The sequence below is a fragment of the Centroberyx affinis genome, unplaced genomic scaffold (genome assembly GCF_046629955.1).
Source record: "Centroberyx affinis isolate AG114_WGS23_722 - 3 ecotype Tasmania unplaced genomic scaffold, CSIRO-AGI_Caff_v1 ptg004430l_1, whole genome shotgun sequence".
NCBI classification, from domain to species: Eukaryota; Metazoa; Chordata; class Actinopteri; order Beryciformes; family Berycidae; genus Centroberyx; species Centroberyx affinis.
The window spans coordinates 85618-109231 of record NW_027282106.1 but is presented as its reverse complement, the minus strand read 5'-3'; the positions used below and the strand labels follow the sequence as shown (position 1 = coordinate 109231).

At 41.0% G+C, this 23614-nt stretch overlaps 1 protein-coding gene across 1 annotated transcript in view; it reads right to left on the bottom strand.

Annotated features, from left to right (window-relative positions):
- LOC139665037 (A-type voltage-gated potassium channel KCND3-like) overlaps nucleotides 1–22497 on the bottom strand; it is a 66154-nt gene extending 43657 nt beyond the window's left edge. The window contains exon 1 of the mRNA XM_071543979.1: nucleotides 21395–22497. Coding sequence (XP_071400080.1) covers nucleotides 21395–22497 — 1103 coding nt within the window. The remainder of the gene's footprint in view (nucleotides 1–21394) is intronic.
- Nucleotides 22498–23614: the final 1117 nt, after the last annotated feature.

Sequence of the window (23614 nt, the reverse complement as noted above, 5' to 3'; positions counted from 1 at the left end):
GTGGTTTCTTAAACGGTTAGCCCCAGAGTTTATCTATTCATAGAGTAAAATGTGGACTTCAAAAGTTTACGTTGATTCATTTGTCATCAGGTTAACCAGGTATGTATTATCTATCTGCCAATTTTAGTTGGAAACTAAAGAGAAGTGCATTCCCTACTGCAGCTTTACAACAGCGATATCTGAACCAAAGCTCACACAGCACCACGGTTTTCAAGGATGGGCATCAGACAAGACAGCCTGTCTATTGTGTTGAAGACAGTAGAGGAGCACATTGCTGACAGCTGAAGGGAACGGAGCATTGTGCTGCCGCTTCGTCTGCAGAGACAATGACAGAAGAGAAAAGGCCACAGAAGACTATTTAGACTGAGTCGGTTCGTCTCCATGGTGACTCCTCACTTTGAAACGCTGCCCCGGTTCTTCCAGAGTGACTTAGTGCTAACAAGATATTTCTCACGGAACAGTCTAAACATAGACAACACCTCAGACAGATGGGATCAACGTGAGTTATTGGAACTGTAAAACCGTTAATCTAAGATTCTCAGTCTTTTCCCCCCTTCTGCTGCAATAATGGTCCCATGGCGCTGGATTCACAGTCATAGGGTTTATGTTTATAGGCTAGACAATGTTGGAAAGTCTCTGCCATTGATTAAAGGAGCATATTGTGCCTTACCAGAGTTAAGTTTATTCTCTTTACATGAACTCATAAATTCTGTCTTAAACTGTAAAGCCTATCTTCTTACATGAACCCATACTATTCACTGTTTCAGCCGCAGGCGGTATTTTAATACTGGGTTATGCTTACTTTACAGCTCACACTGACATCAAAATTGCATTTAAAATAGGGTTTTCAGTTTATATCTGTGCAGGTATTCCATCATTGCAAATTGGTATCAGTATCGCTATGCATGGTCTCTCGCATCGCATTCACAGAGGGAGAAGTGGGAGGATTATCAGCAGTTGACTTGACATTCTATTCACATGCTTTGCATAGGCAGAAATAGCAATACAGATCCCCTTTAGGGGCATTTTTGCCAATGTTGAAAATTCCAATTGTGGAAACAATTTTCAAGCAAGCATTTGACAAAGAGTGACAGTGACAGATAACATACACAGCAGGGATGGGCACTCGCAGTCAAGTTGCACTTGAGTTGCATACAAAATGACTTCAGACTCAACTTGGACTTGTGACTATGACATATCTAAACTTAACTCTAATGTGCGGTTCTGACAAACAGCAGCATGCCATCAGCTGCAGTGGCATTTGTAATGGCATTTGGTTACAAAGACTTGACAACTTTAAAAAAGCTAAGCTGTCATTGTGTTATTTTGCAGAGCAGTATAATGTATTAAGTGATTACATACACTTGTGCTTCCTATACCTTCATTTAGGTTACATTATAATTTTATTTAACCAATTCTGATGTATGGATAGCTACATAATGTAATCAGCTAGCTGTCACAAATAACCATGCTGTGGTTTAAGCAGATCACCTGAGACTTGACTCAGACTCATGACCAAAGACTGTCTTGATTCAGACTTTTGAGAAGCATTTGAGACTTGACTTGGACTTGAGCTCAAAGACTTGACTAGGGCATTAAATGACTTTTGAGCATCTCTGTTACACAGACAAACATATGGCTCTGGGGTCTCATTTATAAACGTTGCGTACGCACAAAACGGGGCCTGAAAGAGGCGTACGCCACTTCCCACGCAAAAGTTGTGATCTATAAAAAACAAACTTGACGGGAGAATGTGCGCACCTGTACGTTAACTCTGACCCATACATACGAACATTTTGGAGACAGTGGGAAACGGTGACTGAGATGGCAAAGTAGTAAAATAAAGCAAAAAATGGCGTTTACACTCAGTTAATTTCCAGGCCGACTCCACATCAACTTAGAAACCCCTCTAATAATAATAGTCCTTGTCGGTAGAACGTCTAGGCTACAACTAAATTGTGTCTTTGTTGCTTTAGTTCCAAACCCGATCATTTGTCCAAAAAGCATCTATATGTCATTATAGGCTGACATGGTGTGAATTAGTCTCAAGTACGTACATTACAGTCTTTTAGCAGAGACCCAGTTTGTCACAATTAAATCCGACAAATTCAAGGTGTTAGGCAATTGGACTGGATGTCTCAAGGTAATAGATAATAATGCGCATTGGAGACGCCGGTGCCAGGCGCAGCCCTCCTCTTGTTCACCCCGGTCTCACACTGTCTGATCCCAGAGTCAGAAAACGAGAATACAGAACTTGTCTATGCGTTTTTTATTCAAATCAAATGAATGTGAAATGCTGAGTGCGTGGGCACATTTACGATACCTGGGTCAGTCGCAGCATCTCATCTTCCTCTCTAATGTTAAGTCAGTGTCACGCTGTGTTTCTGGCACAATGCCACTAAATAGGGTTTCCCCCGTCATCGAGGTGTAACGTTCAAAAGGAGAGAGCTCCGGTATCTCCTCGCCCCGCCGGTAGTGCTGACACAACAGTCCAATGCGCTTCTTGGCGTCAACCTTTATATTGGACAATTTATTTTTTAGTTTTAGTTTTATAAAGGGTCTGGCTCTCGGAGCTGGCAGCATTACCTGCTGCTGTGACATTTTGCCTCTCAACAAACTGTTTCTGGTTGGTGACGCCCGAACTGAGGCCACCGGGGAAATGTATCTTTTCCGCCTGGCTCCGCCTTTGCCATTTTCTCACACGGTAGAATGGAATGACAAACATATTTACATACACATCAGTATTCATTCAGGGCGTTTCATTGACCATCTATGGTTAATTGTGGGTGTTAAGGGGCAGAGTATGAGGCTCGTGCACGTGTGCAACATTTCAAGTTGCATTGTGATTTATAAAGGGGAAATTGCCTGCAGGTGTACGTACGCACGGTTTTATAAGCCTGATTTTTTTTGGGTGCACACCATTTTCGGCTTTTGTGCACACATACACTTTTGGTATGGATCCTATGCACTGTTTTATAAATGAGACCCCTGGAGAGTGTTTCAGAAGTACCAAGAGATTTTTGTATTTTTTGTATGTTATTTAATATTACTTATTATTTATTATAAGTCAAAGTGTCTGAAAGGGCAATGGATGGAGCTGGAGTTGGGAGTAGATCAAGATATCATGCTTCAAGAGAGGGGCAACATAGTCAGTGATGACCACATGATCCTTTAAATAGCCTCTACAGAGTGTTGGCACAACAAACTATATGTCCCCACAGCTGGAAAAAAAACTCCTGGTGAGATTATGGTCCTTCTGAAAATGCTAGGTTTATGTAATTGAATTCTGTCAGTCCAACTGATTCATCATTATAGGATCAGCTAAATATAGAGGGGTGTGAAGCTCTCATGTAACCTCATAAAAAGGATGTCAAGGATTTCCAGGATGAAGGAGCGAATGCCGCTGAGGAGAAGAAGAGGAGGAGGAGAGAGATATTTCCAGACATGAGAAGAGGAAATGTTCACAGGTCACTGTTTCAACAGGTGGAACTCATCCATCTAGAGAGGCTGTGAGTGACACCAATCCAGAGCTATCTACTCCACAACAATAGGGCCTGTTCATCTGCTTGAAATCTACCTTTTACAGCAGGAGGTCTTAAAGGTGCACTAGGCATTTTTATGTAAAAACACATGCGTGCAATCAGGTTTTCTGGAGCCGATTCCAATGACCGATTTGTTTTTAACAGTGTGACTGGCCGATCACCGATCTGATCGCAGCTTGAAATGATGCATTTTACTCAGACTTTCTACTAACAATGGCATATCACATAAAAGTGCACAGCAAGCACATTAATTCGCACTGCCGACTGCTGCAAATTGGCTCATACTTTTTATGGCATACGTTTGACTGCTTTCCTGATCCGGCAATTAAAACTTTGTAACTGTGTAACTTTTTGATCAGGCATTTGAAACAGTGATTGACTGATCACTGATGACCTATTTAGAATGTTCAGCCAATCAGCCAATTACGATCAGTGGCTGATCGATTGGTGCACCCCTACCTAGCTTATTATTAGCCTAAATCACAAAGTGAGGCTGCAACAGAGAAGAGCACTCCATCCCGCTGAAGATGTGCCAACATGAAATTGTGGTCGGGTATGGTCACTGGTGGGAATCATCTCTGTGCACAAGTGATGAATCTAAACTGAAAGGACTATTCCAGTGTGACTGGATTCTTTTTTATGTTTTCCATTCCTTTAATCTTAATTCTCATTACGTGTCTGAGTTCCATGTTTTTCTTTCAAAAAATAAATATTACAACCAATAGCTAACGTTCTCTGAAGAGAACAAACAATTTAAACTTAAAATTGTCTATTCACTGAAAATAGAGAATCGATTGCCTCTAATGGACAAAGTGTTGCTCCTCACATGAATGGCCATATGAGAAGGTGTGCAATTTGAAGAGTGGACTGTATGTGACAGTCGACAAGAAATTACAGCCCAGCTAAGGAACCAAACATGCTCCTCCATCTGCGTCAGCTGTTTAAATGTTTTTTTTTTTTTTTTTTGGATATACCCTTTTTATATAATTTTGTATTGGTCATCCCAACTGAACAAAAGTGGGAACACCTGTTGCTAGGAATGAGAATGGTGACTCAGCAATCCATGTCAGAAAAATTATAATGAGCAGCAGAAATGAACAACCTCATCAGTTGGGTCTTTTTTGGGCGGTAAATTTACCAGACCCAGGTCAGTGATTGGAGAGTGACTGGAGCAGCTCAGACCTGCAGCTGAGCCTGTGGTCTGACCGTTCTGTGGAGAAGCATATCATTTGGCGTTTACATATCGATGTGTCTCCAGAAGGTAGAACATGTGAAAAGAAGAATGCATATTACTTAAAGTGAAGAATAATGAAAACAATCTCACATTTTAAATTCAAAATTGATTTGCAAGTCTCTATTAAGTGTGAGTATCTAGGCAAGTTAGAGGACATCTTACAGAGATATTTTGTCTCTGCCTTCATCTGAAGCACAGACCTTCGTTATCGCTCTTCAATGAGCTTGGCTCCTGCTTCTCACTCCTTTCTCCTTGAAACAAAGAATAGCCTTAAATTATTAAATCAAAGAGGGTTCAAATGCAATGCAAGTAGAGATAGACTCTCCTGAGGCTGAAAACACAAGAAACCAATGGCAGCAATCACTGGTAGATTTGAGGTGACAGCTGTGTGGAAAACAAATCCATGCAATCCTCTGAAGAGTTCTATAGCTCCTTTTAGAGTTGATAAACAGTAATTTGCATGTGCATACTAGGGTGGGCTAGCGTGTCACATAATGTCACAGGCCTGGCGCAGTTGCATTGCACGCACCCCTTATATTTGCCCGTCTGCCACTAAGTACACCATTAAATTAAGCCAAAAGTGCAACTGACATTGCTGGCTCGTTATGAGCCACTCAGAAAAATTTAGAAACCACACTGGACTCCAAACAAACAAATCAAGAATACCACTATAACATAATATGGGCAGTAATAAGTTTAATGGCCCTGAATGCAAAAGCTTGAGACTAAAATGCGACTATGCGAATATCATCTCTCCTCGACGCTCCAGTTAATGTACAGCCTGACTTCTGCATTCTGAACTAGCTGCAGATGAGAAAGAACTGTACAGTTGACGCAAGAATGAAAACAGTCACAATATGATAATAAATAAGGGCATGAATACTTTTTTCCCAGATCAGAAAATGATGAACAAGACCTATCAGAAGATATTTTTCAACTGGTAGACACAAGAGTGGACAGTTGTTTGGATTTGATTCTCGTAATTTAGACCATAACTCCCGAATCTCTGGTAGCTGGTTTGAAATTAACTGCCAGATTTTCAACCCTTTATTAATGCTGCATTTGGTTCGGCCAAATAGATCCACCTCGGCACACTGCCTTATCATCATCGTTAGGTTTAAGAAAGTTTTCAGACATCCAACATTTCTGTAAGACAATCTTTGATAGTGTCATGGCTATTTGTATCACTGGATTTTATGGGTGATTATCAGCATAGCAAAGCAATAAATCAGTATGTTGAAGAATTATATGATTGAATAGGGCGGAGAAGAAAATAGGACCAGGGATAGATACTTGAAGTACTTTAAAATGTGTTATCTATGAACAATCTATTTGAGGGATATGATGAAAACAAGGGAACGCTCTGTATTTCCATCCTCTAAGATGATATGCTGTCATCATCAGTGTTACGTCGTGCTAAAGTCAACTAGATTCACTAAGTGTCACGCCCTCATCTCCACTGCCTCGTACTACAACCAATCAGCACTCAGCTTCACCGGTCTACTAATCATCCACACCTGTTTCTCACCATCAAGGACTGACTGACCCCCTTTATGTTTCCCCTTTGTTTCAGTTTCTCCTTGGGTAGCATTGCAGCTTCTCGTGTGTTATTGCTGGACCTCAATTGTTATTTCTCTTCTCATATATGCTTAAGTTTTGAGTTGGTTAACACTTTGTACTGAGCCTGAATCTGTTGTTATTAAAGGCTACCTGCGCTTGCACCCTCACTATGGAGAGTTCTTCACACTAAGATCCATTGCCAAAATGTTTGTAACTCTAAGCTCAGCTGTCCCAGCACTATGTTTGTATTGAATCCAGATGGAATCTTAAAAAAAAAAAATTGTGCTTGTGCTAATTCTTTAAAAACAGCTTTCTTTAGTGTTGACTTTGAAAAATCTGCTAAGAGAAAATTGCTGAACAAAATATTAAATTCATCTATTGACTGAGTTGGAAAATAGGTGCTCATATAGGTGCTCCTCCCAGGAACCTAGTAAATGAAAATAACAAGAATAAGAATGGTAAAATTTTAAATTCAGTTTAACTTTTCACATTGTCACTCTTTAATTGATTCATGATAAAATAAATGCACTGGTTTTGACTGTATATTTACTCTGTAGTAAATGAGATGGATGCTGGATGGTTTTTTTTTGTTTTTGTTTTTTGCCTTGAGTGAAGTAGCCCAGAATTATGGCACTTCTCCCATATGAATTAATCCCGTACATAAGCATTGGGTGTTTCTGTTGTAGAAGAAGTGGTCATTGCCACGCAACTTTTGAGTCATGTTGTTTGATATCAACCGCTTTTTGCCTCCAAATGGGCGCGCATCTATGTTTGTCACATGATTGTGTGAAAGGGTCTATACATCTGTTGTTTTTTTATTGATGGCCTTTGATATTCAAATTAATGTACAGTCATGGCACATGATTCTTCTATTACTCATCTCTAGGGGAACCAATCTGCCATTCCCAGCTGCTATTTACAAAGTATTGCTAGGAAATGGACGGAGGGAGCACTTTGATTCCTAAGTCGATATGCAATTCAGTTGTTCAATTTACTCCTCCAGTTGGTTTATTATTAGCTAGACTGTTTGATTATGTTTTAATGGCTTTGAGCGGGCTGTCTTAATTTCCATGGATTGTGTTCATTTCCATAGATTATGTTCCACATTTATCTCCACATGTGAAGTAATGGCAATGGGACACTTAAGGCAAAACATTATGGAAGGAGAAAAAAACAGCAGTCTCTGAAAGGCAGCTTAAATAAAGTTTGCAGGACCTGCATCTCTGAGGTAAATAACCTTTGCTCTGGTTATAAGACAAGGGAAGAGACTGCAGAGAAGCTAAAATGTGTGTGAAGGGGGAAGAGAACGGCTGTCACACGGATAGTATTTTTAGAATTCCACTGTTGTCAGTGTTGAACTGTGGTGGAAACTGTTGGGGGAGAAGCCTGAATCCTATTGACAGCCTTGACAGTTCAATGTTACTATGTAACAATGAAGTTCAAATACACAGAAATTGCCTAAAACATCCGCTGTCTGTGTTCTCCATTCCACTCTAAAGGTCTGTGATACCTTTTTTCCGACTGAAGTGTACACTGAGGCTCATTTGGCATTCATGTAAACAATTTCAACCCAGTATGAGAATTCAATCCACACAAGGAATAAAGATGGCTCACATCTCTGGATAAAACACAATATCCTGAGGTGCACTGTTGAACACCAAGGCAGTAGGAGTGCTGTGAAAATCTGCCATTCAGTTTCATCTTGGTCCACGCTGGGGCAGGACTCCGGCCAGGTCACTGCAGCATTGCTGCAGTAAATGAGATATAGACTGCCTGATGGGAGATGATTTTTTGGCAATATCAACTCTTCAGCTTGACATTTTAAACTCTCTTTATCACAGTTTTGATAAAGTTGCCAGGCTGAATTCAACAGTTGCCATTCAACAGTTGCCAACAGTTTGGTCATCAGGATAATTCAAACAAACAACCTGAGAAGATCCACATAGAAGATACAGCATTTTATGAACATGAATATGACTCCCACCCCCCAAAAACAAACAAACAAACAAACAAAAAAAAACGAAATAGCTATCACAAGGGCCAACAATGAAACTCAAGTCATTAACTGCCCGTCTTAGCCTGTTTGCCAAAACTTTCTGCAGCATGTTGTCCATTCTATCTACTCTAAAACATAATGTGATTCATGTTGTGGTCAGTAAGAGCCACAATAACTCTTCAGTGTTACAAAACTTGGTTCATACTATAAATCACACAAGCATCTTAAATCCTCATCTGTTCTGTATGCTGAGGCAGGCAGTGCTTCCTGGAGCAGTTGTCAGTGGCAACCGTTATGACACTGGGAGGAACTTTGCTTATCTCTGGGCTGCATAGAGATTTAAGAGAATAATCTGGCTTTTCGCCCTATTGAAAATGAATACATGGATGATGGCGGTAGAGATTTCAGACGAGTTTAATATTTTTCCAGGTGCTAACCATATTATATGAAAATGCAGCTCTAGGAAATACATACTGTACCATATATTTATTTCAGTTATAAGGCCAGGTGACAAGCACAATCAAATTAAATACTGTACTATAATAAAATATTGTACTATGCTAGTACAATAAAAGCCAATCCTTCTGGACCTCGGTGTTCACCCATACAGTGATTCTCGCTCTAAGAAAGCTTGTGCAATGTTTCATTCTGTGTCTGTATCAGAGAATATACCTATGAATGGAGGAGAGTAGGGGTGGGAGGGTGTACATATTACACAGTTCAAACTAATTCAAGGGAGTCCTTCTCAATGAAGCAATAAACATAATCAACGCATATAATATCCTAGAAAGGGGTAATGGCCCGACTGACAATGAACACAATGAAAAAAATGCAATAAAAAACTCGGCTAAATATGTGGTTAACCAGCATAATTGCCTATGAAAGGTAAGCTGGTCTTCATCCATCACTCTCAAAACCAAAAACAAGTCTCCATAATCCATCCATTCTCAAAACAGAAGCTGTGACTACTCTGTTTTAGTTCATCTGCACATGAATTGTTCTTTAACCAGGCTGTCCTGTCGAAATTAAAATGCCCCTTACAGAAGAGACCTCCATAAAACTGTATCAGCAGCAGCACACATACATAAAGATATAGACGATACAACATCAGTCAACATCAGTTTACATGAAAATCCAGTAAAAGGCCTTCCAGATGTTCAGAGGCTGTGTGTCGGAGAGACTGAGTCCTGAGTTACTGTAGGCTGGAATGATAACAGCACAACACATGTATTCCTGTCAAAACAACACTGCAACTTTATTAAATGGGTGCAGAAATAAAAAATGGAAATCAATCAAACAATACCGCATCTGAATGCAATAATAATGAATAAATAATAGCCTTTTCCTGGAATATTTATCAAATACTGCTATCTGTCTGTGATTTGTGAATACAGAACCACCACAGCCACTTCAGTACAGCATGCTATAGCCATAATCAAAAAATAACTTCAACTACACCCACAGGGAAAATGTTTTAGAAGTAAAGCTTCAATTTTGAGTTAAATATATAATGAAAAATAAAGTAAGCTAGATCTTCCATCTTAAATACACAAGATCAAATCCAAAGATTAATCTGTGAATCATTCTTCTTGTTAACTGTATAGCACCTGTCATCTGGATGCCATATGATTTCATTTGCTTCCTCAAACTCAAAGAACATAAAAAAAAAATATGATTGAGATGATTTGGAGTAATATGTGTCTCTTGATATTAACTTGGTTAACAATATCCTCATCATATCTGAAACTTTATAGGGGTAAAATGACAAGAGGAATAAAAACTTAAAGAGTAATGGAGGCTAAACAGAAATATTAATTCATATGTCGAGGCGCACTGCAAAAAACGTCCATCTTAACAAGCCACTTAGTCTCATATTCAGCCTTCACATCTTATTTTTCTTAAACCAAGAGAAACATCCTGCCAGTGAGGAGAGACAACTCCACTTGTTTCCAATGCAGCTTCACTTCTTTCAGGAATTTTCTAGAAATGTCAATATCTTGAAACAAGTCAGAATAAGGCAAAATCACTGCACTACTATCAAGAAAATGACACTTGATTCTAGAAGATTCTTGAAACAAGTTGATTTTCATTGGAAATAAGTGAAATTATTGAACCCCATTGGCAGATTTTTTCACCTATTTTCAGAAAACTACAATTTTAGGACTCAATAACAGACTAAATTACTTGTTAAGATGGAGATTTTTTGCAGTTCAGCATCCAAGTCCTTCCCTCACTCTCATCTGTTTCTCTTGCTTGCTGTCCCATCTATTCAGCCAGTAATGATGGCTGTGCTCCTAGTTTTACCAGCAGCTGGGCTCGAACCACCAGGTTGTGAAAAAAGCAAACACGCTCATATGCGGATAACAAGCCTTGGAGAGGTTTCTAATACTGTGGAGACATGGGGGTCACCACAGCCTAGAGATGTCAACATAATTGGCATCCAGAGCTGTTGAGTCACTTCAAAGAAGATATGTCAAATTGATGTGGCCAAGGATGGAGCAGCCTGTCTGTCTGATGGGGGATAACGATTCTGAATGGAGCCTGTACTCTAATGAAGGCCTTTTTGTCTCTTAAAGTGCTAATCAGTGAGATTCTTATGTTTTTTTTTATTTTTTTATTTTGGTGACATCTTTGGTCCTAAGTGGTCATTGCTGTGGTGTTTTTTGCACTATTTCTTCCAAACAATTTGCTGTTGCTGCTGCTGGTAACATACAATGCATCACTAACTGTGCAGCAGAGGATTTTCTCCCAATAAAGACCTACCAGTGTCCAGGTGTTTAGAAGATAAAATGTAAAAGTTTTTATGAACTGGGTATAGGTTGAATCACTATTGTGCAGACGTGGGGACTTGACTTGATGCATGAAGAGAATACTTGAGACTTGACTTGACTTCTGGTGACTTGGACCTTGACTTTGACTTGCACTTTGACGACTTGAAAAGTCTTGACAAATGATCTTGTGTTGTAAAATCTTATAGTTTGTGTAGAATCAGTTGTGTAAAAGCTCAAACAAATATTACACAAAATGAGTTATTCCATTCAGCAGAAAAACACAATAACAAAGAATATGCTTAAAAATGTATTAGAAAAATGTTTCGCTACAGTATGTTCAGAAATTGTTGTGTTTCTTGAGGCCAGTCAAGTACATAATTAAATGCACTGTTCTTAATGTAATTTGCGATTCAGGTAACATACCCAAACAATAATCACAGCAACGCTTTGTTGTGCACCATCTACTACGGATGCCACAATTTGAGCGTAAAACAGCCTTTGAATGTTAATGTGTGTCTATGGCATAACAAAGCCATGACACAAATGGTGATTGCTTTTGTGGTCCAATCAGAAAGCTCATTTTGGCTAATGGATCTCATAACCTGCTTTGTGAATGCTCGAATGAAACAGCAGAAGACTTCTGCTATTGGAGGAAAAAAAAAGTAATACTTTATTCAAATGAATGTAAGAAAATCTGTGCTTACTTTTCCTAACATCTGCTGGATTCTGGCTGCATATAAATTGATATTTAAATCTGGGGTGAAGAGGAAGGCTTGTGACTGTATCCCAGAGCTGCATTTAAGACTGTAATGGAAACCATAAATAAACATGCTGGAATTATTTATAATGTCAGGTAGGCATATACACCCGGGGCTGAGGTAGATGCAGACGCACAAGGAAACACAGACACACACACACACACACACACACACACACACACATACATACGCACACACACACACACACACAGACTCATATACACAGGCGGGCAGGCAGGCAGACAGGGAGAGAAAACGCATGCATGCACAAACACACACACACACACACATGACAATACAGGGGCAGCTGAGACGACACAGTGTAAACGAGCAGCTCTAATTGGGTGAAACTGCATTAATTGAGAACATTCAGCGCTTTTGTTTAAAACTAAGTTGTATTTACATATATCATTTAATTTCATTGTTAGATTTTGTTAAGACAAAACATCATAATCAAAAGTTTCTTCCCCTCTTGTATTAGTGTACTTGGCATTTTGTTAATGTATGCTCTATAAACCTATGTAATCGATGTAAGTGTATCCAGTTTTCCTGTGTGCATCTTCCCTCACAGCGCATGGAAGGTTATTAATACATTTACTTTACCTTTCTCTGTGTACCTGAGCCAAACCCTCACCAGCTGTGTGGTGAGATAAGGGCCATATGTGTCTAAAAATAGCTCATTCGGGGGACAGAGAATGCCGTGTCATTCAAGGCTCCTCTTTGTGGACCGGTACAAACGTCTTGAGATAGCATGTCAGAAATTCTCTGCTACAGACTGTACTGGATAGCATCTCTTCCTTTCCCTTCCTTCCTTGCTTCCTTCCTTTTCTTTTCCTTTCGATGCTTTCCTCTCTAATGCGGTGTTCTCTGTCCTCATTCTCTGCCTCCTCATCCTTCCTTCCTTCCTTACTTCCTTCTCCTCTCTTCTATCTCCTCCCATTCCCTCCCCATGTCCCTTCCTCCTTTAATCCCTATCCTGCATTCCTATGCCTTCTTTTTCTCCCTTGCTTGTTTCCTTCTTTTGTACCTCTTGTCTTTCCCTTCCCTTCCCTGCACTTCCCCAAACCTCCCTACACTTTTTTGACCTTAGCCTGCCAAAGTCAATCAGTGATCTGCACGCACACACCCACACACACCCACACACACACACACACACACACACACACACACACACGCACACACACACGCATCCGCGTCTTCGTGCCAGCACACCAAGGCCACTCTGCTAACTGAGAGCAACCGTCTTACTTCATTAGCCCGCTACACTCTTTAAGGAGGCGATCAGACTGGAGGATTGGGTAACGTGTAATGGACCATTTCAGAGAGCTGGAAAATAGCTTCCAAACAATTGTTGCGACTGTACATTACCATAGAAAACCCGGCCAAAAAGCAGCGTGTTTAACGACGCTTTTGTAGCATTTTTCTGATTCCCAAAATGAAGACCTCAGTTCCTATAAGCTCTGTGCCTCCTGTCACAAAGTGGATGTTATGCTTAAAGCTGTTTAAGGATGTTTAAAGGAATAGTTCACTACTATATTATCTACTCATTCTCATGCCAGTACATACAACTTCATACAACTTACCTTGAGTTCTCCAGGCTTGCTGCTGGAGGAGCTTCTTCCAGTGAATGGGGAGTGAATGGGGAGCTGGACGTTCTGCTTCAAAAAGGGCAATAAATGTCCATAAAATTACTCCATAAAGCTTGTGTAGTATAATCAAAGTCTTCTGACGCCTGATGATCGCTCTATGAGTAAAAAAAAAACGTAATTTGAGCCATTATTTCATGAAAATCGTCGATCGCCATTGCATGTACTGTACCAAACTTCACGAGATGGAGGTCGCGCACTATCGCACACACAAACCTTGCACGGCCACAGTGGCTTCGCGAGGTTTGGTAATGCGGAAGTACATGCAATGGTGCTCGACTAGGATTTTCAGCAGAACGTCCAGCTCCCCATTCACTTCCCATTCACTGGAAGAAGCTCCTCCAGCAGCGAGCCTGGAGAACTCCTTGTAAGTTGTATGAAGAAAAAACACTCACCCGAGTTTGTACTGGCATGAGAATGAGTAGATAATGACCAAATTTAAATTTTTGGGTGAACTATTCCTTTAAGGCACACCTGAACAATAAATCGAAAAAAATTGAAAATCAAAATCACAACATGAACTTCTGCAATTTCCAAATCGCAGAGGCTGCAATTAATTGCGAGAGAGGAGCATTCAAAATGTACTTCTAAACAAGGTGTTTTAGAGCTGTGGGTAATCATGAATGAGTAAAACATTGGTGAAAACCTTTCATTATAATCTAGCCCAGTAAATTCTGCACACTGACATCTATTTTTTTTTAACAAATTCACTTTTCTTTAAACAATTTAAAAGATCTAAAAAATGCATGTCAAGAAAAACCTGACGATATGAATCACAGTTTAAATTGCAATTGCAATATTCTGTCAAATAATCACAATTTGATTTTTTTGTCAGTATCTTTCAGCTGCACATTCTGCACCCTGACACTTGTGAGGTGTGTTGTTTACGCCACAGAAATCCACAGAAAGCAGTGGGAAATCTATACTGCATCTGCTCGTCAGAGTGATTGCCACCCCAAGGCCTACGGTTCATGCTGAAGCACACCGACGTTTCTGATGATTTGACAGATGATTTTTCCACACTTGTTCTGCTGCTGCTTCGCCCAAAAAGACAAATTGTTGGCTGTGCTAATACAGGGAGGATGCAGGGTGAGGTGATGTCTGCAATATTTAGCACTATGAAGGAAACACATTCAGTCGCTGACAATGCAAAACCCGGTGATATAACTGCAGTAATAGAAAACATTTTTTATTCACACATTGTAAATTTGCTTTGTTTCACCAGAGCACTCGTGTAATCTAACCCACATAATGGTCTATGGTATCTTCATTGACTTCTTCTCTCAAAATAACTTAATGACCGTAATATGTTTACACTGGCTAAATGGACAATCAAAATATTTTCTTTTGTTGTTTACCCTAACTTCTGGGACTCTTTGGGTGCTTTAGAGAGAGTGTGTGTGTGTGTGTGTGTGTGTGTGTGTGTGTGTGTGTGTGTACATAGTACACAGGGATAAGGCTTGCTCCTTTCACCAAACCAGAGAGAGAGAGGGAAAGAGAGAGAGAGAGATAGCAGAGGTCGTTAAGCATTCCAGACACCACTATCCTTCGTAAGTATAATTCCTTTTAAATGAGTTAAGGTGTTAAATGAACCTCTGTTGGAGCTAAATTAAATTCCACAGCTATCATTAGAAAGGTTCTATTAAAGAGCCTTGTGTTGGGAAATTGGCTCCAAGAGCTTCTTGGCCAGATAAAGGCAGAAATATTTCTAATTTCCTACAAGCTGCACTCATTTTGACCCCAGGGGTTCTGCTGGGCAACAAAATGTCCCATTAATTCCATTTGAAAGCAGGCTGCCATTGAGAATCGCCATACTCTGTAACCTCAGATGATTTGGGTGGGAGAAACTTCCCACTGCTTATAAAACATGCAGCACTACATCTCAGTTCTGTTTCAACTAGGCGCAGCGATCTTGAATTATTAACAAAATGATGTATGCCATTCAGGAATTAATAGACATTTACCCCATCCTCGAACACCCTCCAAACCCCTCACTTCCGTTACACATTAATCCACCATTAATTGTCAACAGCTAACACACACACACACTAGGAAAGTACAGGTTTGTTTAGATAACAACCACACCAAAATGGCAAGAAGCTTGGCCCAGTTTTCCAGTTTTAGAGGAAACCCCACACAACAATCCTATTTTACCTCATACCACATTTTGCCAAAAGTAGTAAAAAGCTAGTAAAAAGCTGTATGCATACATATATAATGCATGTATGATGTAACAACTGACTGTCTGAAATACTCAAAAAGACTTCATTCATTATCAACACTTTTTCTACCCAACGTGAATGGGCCATTTTCTATCAGTCTGGTGCCAAGGTTAGAACAGAGAGAGAAAGCTGTTATTGCCTTTCATCAAAACCCGGCGTGAGATTATTGCTTTCCTTATTGTCGGCAAACTGACTGCTCCAGACTGCTCAGTCTCTCAGTGCCATGGGGATCAATGGTCAGGGTAGACAATTAACCTCATTTACATGTTCTAAAATTTTCTTGAGAGGAGATGAGAAAAAAAGAACAGATACACGCAGCATGTCACTTGTCTCTGGTGATGGAAAGATGACAATTTCCAAAGGTTAAAAGTAAACAACAGAGGTTCTATTGTTGAATAAGATGGAGGTGAGAAAGGCGACAGTGTGTGTGTGTGTGTGTGTGTAGGTGCACAGGCATGGATGTATGTATATGCACGTGTGTGTGAGAGTGTGTGTTTTGCATCAAATCAGAGTGAGTTGTCAGATACAGTTAGAGAGTTTTCTTCCAGTCATCGGCAAAGTCGCCCAGTTCAACAACCAGGTATGAAAGAGTTCTTGTGGACCCAAAGCACTGCTGCTCTGACCTCTCTTTTTGCTGCCTTTGGCCCCTAGGCCCAGTCCACTTTGTCTAATAGAGATGTTGAACGGAGAACACAGAGGAGAGCGAGCTAAAAGACTCTCTGAAGGAAGAAGCAGATTATATATAGCCACTGATTAAGGCAGAGACGGGAACATGACCTACATGCATAACAACATTTTCTCTCACTTTCTGCTACGGAACAAGCCTTCGACCAGGACCAGGACTCTACAACTGGGAGAATCACTCTAATTATAACACCCGAGTCAGATTTCACTGCACACCTCATTAATATTTCTTTCATTATTGGGTTAATAATGTTTTTTAGAGGCGTGGGAGACTTGGGAGAGCCAGTGGCGTGTGAGTGAGTGAACCTTTGCTGTCAGTCTGCTCGTCACACAGGTAAAAATGACTACTCCCATCCACTGTGCCTGTATCGTGTATCAGATTACATTTGAATCGGATAACTCCCTATCACACACACACAGCCCATGTTCTCAAAATAGCTGTCCCCCTGGGAGGCTCATGGGGGATGAGGGAGGAAGAGGGGAGGAAGAAGGGAGAGCGAGATAGTTAGAGAGAGAAAGAGAGGGGGAGAAAGGGCTTTCTCCTTCCTCATCAATCTTTTGGATCCTGTCCCGCTGCTGCCAATGACCGGGTATCCGGCTGGCTCCGACAGCGGCGGCACCGGCAGGCAGCCGCGGGGAGCGGCCCTCGCTGAGATTCAATCCAGATCCTTTTATCAGCCACCTGAGGTTGATTTAACACCCCTGTTCCTGGACAGTGAAAGCGCGTGATTATACAGCCAGTCAGTCCCTTTCCCCCTCATCTCCCTCCCCGGCCCTCGGCTCCAGCCCATTACCCAGACCTGCTGCGCGGCGCTGTCTGGGCTCACGCAGACACGGAGGGGACACGGAGAGCCAGGTCAGAGAGGCGAGACAAGATCAAAGGCAACGTGTGTGTGTGTGTGTGTGTGTGTGTGTGTGTGTGTGTGTGCCTGTCTGTGTATGTGTTTTAATGTATCTCTGTGTGAATGCATGCGTGTATGTGTTTGTACAACGTACACACTCTGGGATGTTATTATGATATGCAAAATCTATCTGACTAAATAGTTGATAGGCTTGACAAGATGTCAGATCAGAGGTTGGAAGCAAATGCTTTGGATTTGCTCCAAAGTAATACAATGAAATGAACTTAATGAATACATTGCAGGCCAGATATCCTGCAAAGTGCCATGTTTACATATGCCAAGTGAAACCCACTGTCTGATAAAAATTTGAAGACTCTTGTGATTTAGAAATTGAAACTGAACTTGATTTGGAAGTCAACATTCAGATTCTGATTGCTTATTTAAATTGTGTAGTCATAACCCGGAGAGACAGACACACACACACACACACACACACACACACACACACACACACACACACACACACACACAAACACACAATGGGACACACAATGCGGATTGGGACTCTCAATCAACTGGAGAAAATCAATTGGAGAAAATTACCAGAAGGAGGCAGGAGAAGGCACTGGAAAAAACATAAGAACTAAATTAATGTTTGATTTTTTTTTGTGTGTGATGGAGATGGGGTTGTTTTTTCCCCCATGGCTTTTTATGTAAATTGACAGATGGGCTGGTGACCTCATCACCTGAGCATATGTCTCTTCAGCAGGTGAACAGAGCGACAGGCGTCCAGGAGGGAAACACTGAGCTTCACAAAGAGCTGCTTGGTGTTCACTTGCACTTGTAATTATGCATAGATTAGCCTCCCTTACTGTGAATTATAGAAACTAGGGGGGGCCACTTAACCAGCTCTGCTGTTTGAAGTGGTAACTTTTTTGTTTTCACCTATTTGCTTTTTTTCTGTTTGTGTGGGTTGGTGTGCTACAAACAAAACAAACATTGTACTGTACCGTTCTTTTTAATTCTAACTTTATGGAAAAACAATCCTACATGGTTTGGTTGTTTTGATCAAGGGAGGCTGTAGAGTGATCTGCTGCAAACAGGTGCATACTGAGCAAATCAATTTTGGGATACATAACCTAAGAATAGGATTGGGTATGGAAAATAAATACCTATCCATATTGTACTGTACCAGTTATTGGTATCACTATTGATTAGGCTCTTGTTTGTGGGCATTTGCACCCAGGCAATCAAATGACTGGTCTGATTCTATTTAGAAAAGCAGATAACATGTACACATTTTACTCAAAAAAAATACTTTAAAGTAGTATAAGGTCTTGAAGTGGGTATTGTTTTAGAACTAGTACTGAATTTTGGATCTGCTACAGAAAAATGCCAATGTCCACCCACTACCAGTGCCACTAAGTCCCAGGTAGACAGTGCAGATAAACAGAGATTATTTTATATGGTGCAAACATGTTGAATTTAAACACTTCAAAATGATTGAGTGAGCCATGAGCATTCATCGGGTGATGGTTGTCCTGACTGCAAATTACTGTCCTTAGTGATGAGTATCACACTATTGTCAGAGCTGCAGATAGACAGTCAGTGGTGCTGGCTATTGTGTGGAGGCCATAAAGGTTCCACACTCCAACTCATTGTTCAGGGTTAAAATTATAATGCTTTCACATTGGTATTTCTATTCTGTGTGAGAGAAAGAAAAAAATAAAACAGTGTCAGCCAGTGAATCACTGAACCAAACAGCACAGGTAAGTTCGGCCTTTTCAGCCCTTCCAAGGTAGAGAGACTAATTGTGCTATTCTGGGGTGAGAGATCCATGGTTGACTTTTCATCTTTCTTACATTTCTTTTTTATTCGTGGCAGTTCAGATAAAAAAGAAAGAGAAAACCCTGACAATAGAACCAGTAAAGTACAGTGCTATAAGTCTACATTTTTTCCAGTTCACCACACTAAAACAATCAACTTCTTTTGTAGAGAACAGAAGCAAAGTTCAGTGTCTGCCATAAAGATTCCTTTCCTGCAGAAGTCTCTCCCTGTTGTTAAACCCGTCTCCCCTCAACAGGCAAACTAAACTTCAAGTTTGTGGACAAAAAAAACCCCAAGGTCACTTCATTAGCTGTCTTGTTAATGGTCAGATGAGGTGCTGCATGACAGCGCACACATTTTCCTGTCCAGTATTCTTAGTCTTTGAGGAGGTCATTCTCAATAACGAACACTGCATGCAGGCTGACAACAGCAGGCATACAGAGCAGCCACCAGACAAGCAAAGACAGGACTGTCAAACATAAAGTCATTTTAAATTCAGCACTATTTTGAAAATCTTATCAGTTTCTAAACCTCTCCTGTTTGCCGTGGTACATCTGTAAAAATTGTTTTCGAAGTGATATTTCACTTCACAACAACATTCACAGCTTTTGGCATGTATATCCCCATGTTGGCTCATGAACAGTCGCCAGTATTGGTTGTCCCTTCTGACCATAGTGATAATCACTTGCCTTCATTTTCCTTATGTTACACCTGAAAAATCCCATTTCTGTTACCAGGTGTAAACATGCGGAACCACCAAGATTATATTTTTTTCTGTGTTCTTTGCCATCTTTTTTCAAAAAGCAATTTTGTTTGTTTACATTTATCTATAAAGAGAGGGAGGGAAATGCCTGAATGCCAATGGTAGAGCAGCTAAAGTAGCTTATGTGGAATGCCTGCCTGAGTCATATTGGAGTGAAAGAGGAAAATCAAAATGTTGTACTACAGTGATATTTAAAACTATGCATTACCATATTCATTATTATTCCTCCATTGTGCCTTCAAACAGGATAGAGCACTTCTCTCAGGCAAACTTTTTCAAGGACACCATGCCATTCATGCCACTGAACCTTAGCAAGTTTGTGACTTGTGTGAGAGGTTAAGAGCAGAGTAGAATCATAAAAAGGTGATACACAATCTCTCCTGGGACACTTCAGCTCCAGGCGTACAGTAGAGAGATCTGACTTTATAATGCACTTTAATAAATTCCTCAGACAGCATTTTTAAACTGAGCACCTAAGCCAGAAATCCAGTGCTTCTGATGTTGCACTAATTAGCAGAAGTGAAACCTGCCAGAAACACAGTAAAAAAGTGAAAAACACAAGTTACAGCATATTAATGTGAAACTAAATTGCTGTTCATTCAAAAGTGGTCAGGAGTTATGTCATCAAATATTACATGGGCCAGAAGTGCAAATAATATGAATGTTAGTGGACAACTTGAACTGTTTGGGGTCAGGTTAAGATCAGACAACTAAAGCAAGTTAAGGCAAGAAAATTCTACCAGGTTAGGATCAAGTTAGGTTTATGTAAGGGTCGAAAATGTTAAGCAGCAACAACAAATATGTTTATGGTTGAGCGACAGGTTGAGCACCATTTTCTCCCAAAGCTGGAACTGAAATTGGGACCTATCTGGGTCTGAAGGAAACAAACCTGAAAAATGAGTTCAACATCAATCAAGTCTTTATCATTCACACAGATTTTTGTTGCATCTGGATATCTTTTCAAAACCCAGATGCAACATTTTCTTTGTATTAGCTCTGCCCCAGCACATCTTCAACAACTATGTCCTTATTTGGCCAGCTCTAAGTGAAGCAAACAAAGAATGCCATGAGTGTTTGTGCTGGTAGACAAATGCTACAGTACCCACCATTACTCACACTGGCAGTCTCAAATAAGCTGTAGTGTATTGAAGTATGGGGGCAGGCTGTCTTAATGCTCGTTTGAAATTCAAAGTGGTTTTCATAAATTATTCCATTTATATAAAAATCCATGAGAAATGCATCTAGTGCATCCATTACAATCATGAGCTTCATAAACAATGGTTTTAGTTATACAACAAATGCAAATATAGCACAGTGAGAGAGAGAGATAGAGAGAGAGAGAAATAGAGACAGACATAAGGGGGGATCTTTACAAAATGTGCATATGTATTTACATTTTGTGTGTGTGTGAGAGAGAGAGAAAGAGAGAGAGAGTGTGTGTGTGTGTGTGTGAGAGAGAGAGAACGATAAAGAGAGTGTGTGTGTGTGGGTGTGTGTGTGTGCGTGCATCCGCACATATTGCATGTACTGTATATGTGTATTTACTCACCCCAGTGTAGTCATTGTGACGATGGTGTACCAGAAGGAGGCTGGGATGCTGGTGAACTTGCTGGAGCTGGAGCCCTTCTCTGCGTAGAACATGACAGTGGCAAAGATGATGATGGCCATGGTGAGGGAGAAGAGGAGGAAGCCCAGCTCCGAGGCGCAGCTCTTCAGCGTATAACCCAGGATCCGCAGGCCCTGCGAGTGACGGGAGAACTTGAAGATACGAAACACTCGAAACACGCGTAGCGTCACGAAGGCCCCGCTCACGTCCTCGTTGTTGGTCATCACCAAGCCGATGTAGTAGGGCAAGATGGCCACCACATCGATGATGCTCATCACCGAGCGCATGAAACGGTAACGGCTAGGTGCGGCGAACAAGCGCATCAGGTACTCCACAGTGAATATCATGACGCAGGCGGTGTCCATGCAGAAGAAGGCGACTGTGTAGCGCTCGCCACACGGCATGTCTTTCTGGTTGGCCGTGGCGCCGCAGGGCACCGTCTCCACCACGTTAGTGATGACTGAGATGGCGATGAAGAAGCCGGTGACATAGTAGAAGACCAGGGCCATGGTGGAGGTGTGGGGGTTCTCGAAGGCCCGCCACATGGTCTCCCTGAAGTTCATGTTGGGCAGCTTCATGTCCTTGTTCTCTTCCTGATCATCCTGGAGCCGTTCTAAGTTCTCCCTCTTTCTGTCCTTGTACTCTTCATAGCAGCAATCGCCAATGATCTCGGGGATGATGCCGAAGAAGGCCAGCTCTTCATCATAGGCTGAGATGCACTCGTAGCGGGGGTAGTGGAGCTTCCCCGTCCGGTAGAAGTTGAGGACGCTTCGGAATGCGTCAGGGTCCCGGTCAAAGAAGTACTCCTTGTTTTCCTCATTGTAAAAGAACTCTTTTTCAGAGCTGCCCAGCAGGGTGTCTGGGTATCGGTCCAGAGTGGTTCTCCAGGTCTGAAAACGACGCCCGCTGACATTGAGGATGATCAGTTCATCCTGTCTCTTACTGTGGTCTCTCGGTGCAACCGGCATGGGGCAGTTGGCTACAGGCATCCAGCCAATTGCTGCTGCCCTGGCAAAGGGGAGCCATGCAGCTACTCCCGCCGCCATGGATGAGCAGAGTCTTGGAAGAAGTCTTCCTCACCTTCAGGCTCCTCTTTCCTTGAAATCAGCTGGCATCTGAAGGACACAAGACAATAAACAAAGAGAGAAAATATAAAGCTGTTAATAAAAAAAATGCAAACAATACACTTAATAGTGTATAGCTGATCAATCATATCATCCAACATTACTGGTATCCTTTTAACGCCACAGTAGAATCCTCTGCTCTTGAGAGGATGCCAAACTCTCTTCTCTCTTCGTTGTCACATTTCCTATCATTCTCCACTGTATTTAGTCCAATCCAAATGAACTAAAATGTCATCCAACTTCCAGGGCAAAGCAGATTTATGGCAAGACATTAAGCACAAAAAGTGCAAGGCAACCAGGCAGTCCAGGCTCGTGAAGGCTGTCTGGCTTCAAAGTACAAACATGGTAAAATTCTTCAGTCAGATGTGTCTGTATTTTGAGCTTTAACACGCTATTTCAAAGTAAACTTAATACTTTATACATACACATATAAAGCCCGGAACGATTTGCTCTCATAACTGATGTTACTGCATATTGGGAAGTATTTTTTTCAGATGGCTAATCTAGAATTAATACAGTTAATGAACAAGAAATCATTAACATGTTCAGACTAAAAGCATTCACCCGTGACAGTTACTGCAGCGTTTCGTCTGATGATAGAGATTTAACAACATCATAATCAATCGCATCAAAACCGATAATGACGACAACTATAGACACAACACTATACTGTCCTGCTCACGAACACCATCTCCAGACTGGCCGAGAGGGAGAAGCACAGATTATAAAGGACTGAAACCTGTTGAGTCGGAATGACGAGTTACTCTAGTCGACCATTCCCCATTCTCATCAGTGGGTTTATTCAACTAAAAAAAGAGTTTTGGCCACAGCCTCTATCCTCTTTGCCAGATGAAATGTTACAACTATCCTTAGAAACAAACGCTTGGTGTGCATGCAAGCAGCAAAAAAAAATACATTTACTTCAGAATAGCCTATGATTAGAGATATAATGTACAAAAATGTGCTTGTACGGGTTGCTGTGTAACATTCATTAGAAATACATTTTGTACACTAGACAACATTCATACATTCTCCTCCT